General features: G+C 42.7%; 1 protein-coding gene across 1 annotated transcript in view; it reads right to left on the reverse strand.

Annotated features, from left to right (window-relative positions):
- Window positions 1-6339, reverse strand: part of LOC123166926 (diacylglycerol O-acyltransferase 1-2) — a gene marked incomplete at its 5' end in the record, with an annotated part of 8046 nt that extends 1707 nt beyond the window's left edge. The window contains 14 exon segments of the mRNA XM_044584751.1: window positions 627-689; window positions 983-1030; window positions 1637-1699; window positions 1881-1901; window positions 2016-2097; window positions 2418-2554; window positions 2637-2738; window positions 2871-2969; window positions 3412-3535; window positions 4472-4539; window positions 4736-4811; window positions 4899-4972; window positions 5076-5156; window positions 6215-6339. Coding sequence (XP_044440686.1) covers window positions 627-689; window positions 983-1030; window positions 1637-1699; window positions 1881-1901; window positions 2016-2097; window positions 2418-2554; window positions 2637-2738; window positions 2871-2969; window positions 3412-3535; window positions 4472-4539; window positions 4736-4811; window positions 4899-4972; window positions 5076-5156; window positions 6215-6339 — 1163 coding nt within the window.
- Window positions 6340-7359: the final 1020 nt, after the last annotated feature.

The following is a 7359-nucleotide window of genomic DNA, read 5'->3' on the forward strand; positions in this document are numbered from 1 at the left end:
GAACATATTGATCAAAGTGGGCTAGGATCCCAGATAGTTACAGAGAGAAAGAAGAGAGATAGGCGACACAGTCTAGTTTCCAACCAACAGCACACAAGCTAAATCTAGACTAGAGAGGAAAAGGCACGAAGCCAGGAGTCCACATGAGGTCGACGATCACGTTGGAGCCGAACACGCCATAACACGGCATCCTCCCTGCAGCACCGAAGAGCCCTGGCTAAAGACGGAGTTCGTCGCTGGAAGACCACAGCATTCCGATGCTTCCAAAGCTGCCAGCAGCATAGCATCACAAATTCCACTCCTGAGTCGACGACCGCGGCCGCTGTTGTTGCAAGGGTGTCCAGGCTGCTCACCGTAGCCCTTTCTGCACTGACCCCAACCTTGTGCCAGAAAGCGCCCGCAAGCGGACAGGCAAAAAGCATGTGATCCGCGGTCTCCAGAGTGACAGAGCACAGTGGGCACTTTCGGCCTCGTAGACTATCTTTGTTATCGAATTCGCATACACAGAACTAATCTATTATACATGCAGCCACGCTCAGGGCATCAACAAGTATCGAAGATACTGTACTGATCTAGTCCAAGAAGATTAAGAACGAAATACAAGTGTCCTTCGAATTAATACATACCTGAAGCATGATTCCAGAAAATGCCCATAATTTGAAAATGTGGCACGGAACAGCAATACATAGCTGCAAGTGACAAAACAATGAAATGAAGGCCACATGTGAGATGCCATACCAGCTTCTTTCCTTTTCAATGCAAGTACAAACGTGCAGCAGAAAAGGTGCTAGGGTTCAAAACTCCATGTATATATCGTTAATTTTCCCAGTAGAACTTTATATCGAACCTAGATCATTACTCAATAAAAAAGGGAACCAAGCCATTTCGACTGGGAAAAATAAAAGAGTGATAGCTAGGGGCATGTAACCCGCAAAAAAAAACTAGGGGCATGTAATGTGGAATTCTCAAATATGTGTGGTACCTCATGAAATACAGCTGAAACCAGAAATGCGATGAGAATGGCACAACCCTGCAGTGTAGATTCAACATGAATTTTCAGAAGTATGCATTTCAAAAAACAAATTAGCTCTATTCTCAACAGAAAGAACCACACAAGATCTGCAAAGCAAAACGCACAATGAATAATATTATTTTTATCTACACTCATTTGCTAAGTGAATTTCAGGTATTCTTCTGTTTGACCATCCATGCTATGTCCTGGCTTTCAAATACGCTCCTTATCCATGTTGTTCTACCTTCGAGACTCATCACATGTTGCTGTTTAGTCAACGTGCATATTAGTTAATGTAGTCTAACAAAAATGGATATTACCATGCAAAAGTCGTAGGCCAAGAGAACACATTATCAAGTATTAACAGCTGTATTCTCAGCGTCAGGTATTTTAAATTGGGTTGATAGTTCTCTGGTTAACCACGCTAACAGTTTATCTGCACTAGCAGATTTCAGTACAGTGAGTGTTCTCTATATAACAATGGTGAACCAACCAAATCTGAAGTGCCCCGCAGGATCCATTTTCCACGGGAATGAAAACAAAATGTAACAGGGAAAAGAGATGTGGCATTTTTTTATAATCTGGCCACCAGAAGGAATAACAGGTGTAGTCTGAAGAAATTACCTTTGACAAGCCATTCCTTATGCATGGAAAATATATATGGCGAACAATCCACTTATGAACAGGCTGACAAGTAGAAAATTGTCAGGGAAGGATATCATACTAATGCCAATTAAGAAAGGACATTATGCTAATGCCAATCAATCAGACACTATCTCAGGCTTATGAACATGTCTCATCTATCAGCTGGGAGGAAATTGCCAGTTAGTCCAGAATAACTATTCTTCAGGATGGGTGAGAAGATTACCATATTCCACATTCTCCAGTACTGAAGTAAGCCCCCAAAATACCGCCACATTTAAATGCATGGAAATTTAAACAGTGTCAGCTCTATCTAAACTTCTCTAAAATAAACAAGATAAACTTTGAACAGGCCTTTCACCTCTTCAACTGTTTTGGCATTCCACCAGTCCTTGTAGAATTCACGATCACCAAAACGGAGGAGTTCGGCAAGAATATTCAACCTGTATACAAAAATAATGAATGGAAGCTGTAGAAGCCACGCATTTGAAGGTTGTCGAGAACTTAATTTTACTGTTGCGATAAGCTATGTTTCTCAAATAGCTAACCCATTTATCAAATACTGTGTTCTATACATTAAAGTTACAGATATGTGATCGCGTGCATGAGGCAATCAGGCAACCATCATGACATCAGTAAGTTAAGTACTGTAGAAAATCACAATATCCAATGGTACTGTCTTTATAGATGTGCTGTACCCAACTGGGAGAGCCAAAGGAAAAAAAAAAGTAAAGTGACAAGAGAAGGTAATCAAGATGCTTACCACAGATGGAAAAAGGAATAGAACATACAAAGCCATACATATAATGTTGGCACTGAGAGTTTCAAGACTCTCTCAATAGCATCCAAGAAATTTCCTTTTAATGGATGCTTGGAATTCTGCACAATTGGATTAATGTACTGCCAAAAAAAGGAGTTAGGTAATTCCAATAGAGAAAATATATGCATAAAATTAACGTTAGGGATCACGTAACAGGCTCACTTGCTCAATTATGAAGCCCATCAAGCCTGTAAAAACTACACATTTTAGAAGCTGCCGGGTGACCCAGCCTTTCCTAATAAATGCTGTCCGGGGATAACTTGGCTGCATAATGCACCAGAATGGCATCAGAAAAGCCATAATTTTAACACTGATGTAACTAGTTACATCCAATATAATTAAGTAATAACATGGAATCAGAAGAAGAAATGATACACACTAGCCCAAAAATAGCACCTGGTAACAAAGTGTTGGGGCCAACATGAAATACACAACACTGTTGATAGTTGGGCCTTTAATGTTTTCCTCATCGATAGAACTGCCATGTGTAGCACCCTATTACATAAAAAGGGGAATTACTATTGTGAACAGTGACCAAAGAGGAAATATTCACATTCATGCTAGAAATTACTCCCTCCGTCCCAAAATATAAGAGCGTTTTGTACACTAGTGTAGTGTCAAAAACGTTCTTATATTATGGGACGGAGGGAGTATTAATCTGGCAATTCTCTGTATAAGCACAACATGAGTAGCTACACAAATTAAGGCAATTATTTCCTTAAGTATTGATAGGAGCAAGATCATGATCCAATCTTCTAGAAAGATTTACAATTAAGAGACACACAAGAAAAATGTTCATTTGTCAAATTTATTATCCAAAAATGTGGCAGTGGTCAGCCTAAAAGATAAATTGTTTCAGACGAAGCCTTTGTATTAGTCCTCGATGTTTTGGCAACTACAATTGCACTAAAATGGTAATAACACATTGCACTCGTACCTTTTCAATACTTTGGGACAATACCCTTATATCATAATTTGTATGAGCAAAAGAGACAAGCTTCAACCAAGTAATGCTTGCAATGAACATTAACACAAATCCAGATAATACTGCTGATTCACACCTGAAATACATTCAATGTAACTAAAATTCCATAATTTATGCAATAAAATACTACTCCCTCCGGCCCATAATATAAGACGTTATTACATATGGGACGGACGGAGTATCTTTTGAGGAAAAACTTTCTGTATAATCAGAACATTAACCAAAAATTAGTAGGCACAATGCATGACTTCAAAAACAATGCATGACAGTATTAACATTCCTAAAATATGAGGAAAAACTAATACAAAACTGCCATCGACTTGTAATCCTAGCACCATTGTTTAACGAACAACAGTGACAGAAGTCAGTTATCAGATATACAGACGCTACTTGGACAGAAATATAACACATGATAACTTGCGCAAGCATATGACACGTGATAACTTTAAAGGAGCCCCGTACCTCCCCAATAGAACTTATTAGCAAGTCATGAGTCATATTTCTCAAGTGATTTGAATAACTGACAATTTTTTTTTCAATTTGCAAACTAAAAATGGAACAATTTTAGATTGGACACTCAACTTGATGGCTCGTATTGATCCAATAGACATGTACTCCCTCCGATCCATATAACTTGTCGCTGAAACGGATGTATCTAGACATATTTCAGTGCTGGATACATCAGTTTGAGCGACAAGTAATACGAAGCGGAGGGAGATAATATTGTCAACGATAGGATATGAGAGATTGCCACATGAAACCAAATAGAAGAGTTATGTGATCTCCTTTTAGCCAATCAATTTACATTGTTTAACATCCAGCAATAACCATGTTTGAAACACATGGACCGAGTACATCTCCACGTCATTAAATATAGAAAAAATGAATGAATGAACTGAATGTGCTTTTGTTTCTGAGAATGTAACTGAGCGTGCTCCAAACCATCATATACAAATCTCGAAAGTAGATGCATCCAAACAAACCCCAAAGCCAAAGAAATAAATATGCTTACTTAAGAATCACAACAACTGGATAGATAAGGACAGTGGTTGTAATAATTATATGGAGAAGAATAGACACCTGCAAGAGGTAAACCAGAGTCATGAGCGATTCGCACTTAAAAAATTTACTGAAAAAGATTGGATTTTATGCTAAATTTGACCATATGACAATGATGAAGAAACATAAAATGAGCATAAATCTTGGATGAAAAGACTTTGCCATTCTGAAAAGAACTGATGATGGAGACTTAAGGAATGTTGAGAAACAAACTCACATGATCACGGATGAGCTTTCTTTGAGCCCACTTCTCGGTCATGAGTGCAGCAAGTGGGAAAATGGGTAAAGTGAGGCTGCAATTCACAGACTGGTTAATTGTACAAAGTCTACTACTGTTTCATGAAAATCCCGACCAGTGCTGGGTGAGTAATTATACCTACCAGCACATCAGAAGTGGCCAATCTCCCAGCGATCTTGCACTAAACCAAAATCCAGCTCTTATTAATAGGCCATACTGGAGCAACAAATTTAGACCATGGTAACGTGTCAAGGCATATAAAAGACTATGCAGAAAGCACCAAAACTAAGTGCTCCTTCTGGAAGGGAAGTGATCAAACCTTCATTAAGTTCTCGATAATGAGCCTGCTGTTCACTGCAATCAGCACAACAATGCATAGATTCAGAAGACCTGCATGGCTCTGCAATCAAGTGAATAACTAAACATTTCAGGACTAGAATTTTATGTCGCAACCGAGCAATATGACATGCAAAACAACGAATTTAGTACATCAGTTAAAGAAGAATAAGAAGAAAAAAGCGATATATGATGTACTTATACCCTAATGAATGTTTTAATATGGCTTCGATTATGTAATAATGTTCACTGGAGTTATGCGCAGGAACAACTGTGGGATAATGTGATGTAGAATCATATATATGCATCTAAAGGAATAAGGATGCCACCCAAAGAGGCATTTGACTGAAACTCATCTTGAAACCCCAACATTGTTCAGATTTAAATGCAGACATGCACTGAACTTTGCATCGAAACAGATTAACAGCTATGAGCCTATGACCAGGGCTGCATTTGAGTGTGAGGAGTTATTCTGGGCATACAATCAGTTCGTCATTCTGCCCAACGTTGCATATTAGCTCCACTAAAGAACTTTTATCATTCAGACAGAGTACTGGTCCTCAGGATCTTGTGTCAACCTGACATCTTAGCATGTTAAAACCCTAGAGTGGCAAACAGATACTGCGCATGTGGATCACGACACCTCCCAATTAGCCCTGCATTTGCAGTTGAGTTAACAAAAGTCGACCCTCAAGGCCCCCAACACACTCCCAACAACTCTCTGTTTACTTCTACTACTAGTACAAGTCAACGCCACATCAATCTCGGGCTACTTGTACAGGTCAGCACCTCGTGCACTCCGCCTGTCCATTTCAACACGCCAAGCCCTGCTAGTAATAGCAATGCGCCGGTGGTCCCCTAAATCCCAAAACGAGCAGAGGCTTTGACCTCAATCTGTCGCGGCCAAAAATTGAAACTGCACCTGTGTCTGTCTCAACTCAACATCCCTAAAATCTAGCACTGCTGGACAACCGTAATTTGGAGAAAAGGGAGAAACTGTGGGCAACAGAACCCGATGCTGGCCGGCTCAAGCAAAGCAAGCATATGTGATCATGGCAATCGCTGCTGCTGGAGTAGAAAGGAAAAGAAAAACAAGTCGCGGGATTCGCGGCGCACACGTACCTGTCGGAAGATGGCGTCGGAGCTGAGCGGGCTCTCCTTGACCCGGCGGTGGGCGGGCGCCGACGCCCGGTAGCAGGGCATCTCGTGCTGCCGCTGCGGCTGCTCCTGCGGATTCGCCTCTCCGTAGACGCCGTCGGCGGCAGGGGCGCGGCGGAGGCGGAGGGAGGGGTCGTCGCGATCGTGGGCCGCGGCCATGGACGGGGGCGGGGCCATGGGTGGAACTGGAGGGAAGGTTCCGGAAGGCTCGGGGCGGGGTTTTGGGTTTCGGTGGGCGGCCCGCCGTGGGGAGGGAGGAAGCTGCCGGGGAGGTGGCGGGTTTGGGTTCCCTTTTGACATGCGATGGTGGTGGCCGCCGCGCCGCCCAAAAGCGGAAAGCGAAGCGAGGAGGGAGGCGGCCGACTTGCGCGCGACACGTGCGGGGGCGCGCCAGGCGTCCCCTGCCTTGCTTGGCGCCGCAGGTTCCGAGGTTCCAAGTCCCGAGTTCTGATCGGTGGACGGACGGACGGCACGGGTTGTCTGTCCCGGTGTAGGCGTCCGCTTGTTTTTTTTTTTTTTGAAAGTGCGTCCGCTTGCTGAAACGAGTGAACGGGTAGGAGCATTGTCCTTTTCATGCCCTGGTTAAAATATTCAATTTATTAAGGAAATATAATACGTGATAGAAAATATAATAATGGTGAAACCATATCGTTCTTTCTTCCTCCGGAAGAAAAAGGTCATCTCGTCGGTGCCTGCCGCCACGGGCTTCCTCCGCTGATGACCTTGGTAGTTGGTGGTGAGGAAGGTCATCAGATCCACGTGTGTGGATAGATTTAAGTCAAAATAGTTTAGTTTTTCGCTTGTTCATCATGTTGGCTTTGACGGTGGCGATGACGGCGCTGAATAAAGTTTCTTGATCCTACTCCGACGAGGCGATCGGTTCTATGGTTGGGAATGGATTTAGAATCCAGTCTGTTCAAATAAGCATGGTGTGGCTGCAGTGGCATCCTCGTGGTGGACATGTGTTCTCGGGCTCCGCCTTGCGGCGGCGTTTGCTCCAGCGCCAACGCGAAGCCTGGGAGGTAGTCCGGGAATGGATGTTGATTATGGTCTGCATCGGCGGCATATGAAAGATGTGCATTGTGTGCTGGGTTCGTGATACGTGGATG

The sequence above is a fragment of the Triticum aestivum genome, chromosome 7D (assembly GCF_018294505.1).
Source record: "Triticum aestivum cultivar Chinese Spring chromosome 7D, IWGSC CS RefSeq v2.1, whole genome shotgun sequence".
Classification (NCBI taxonomy): Eukaryota; Viridiplantae; Streptophyta; class Magnoliopsida; order Poales; family Poaceae; genus Triticum; species Triticum aestivum.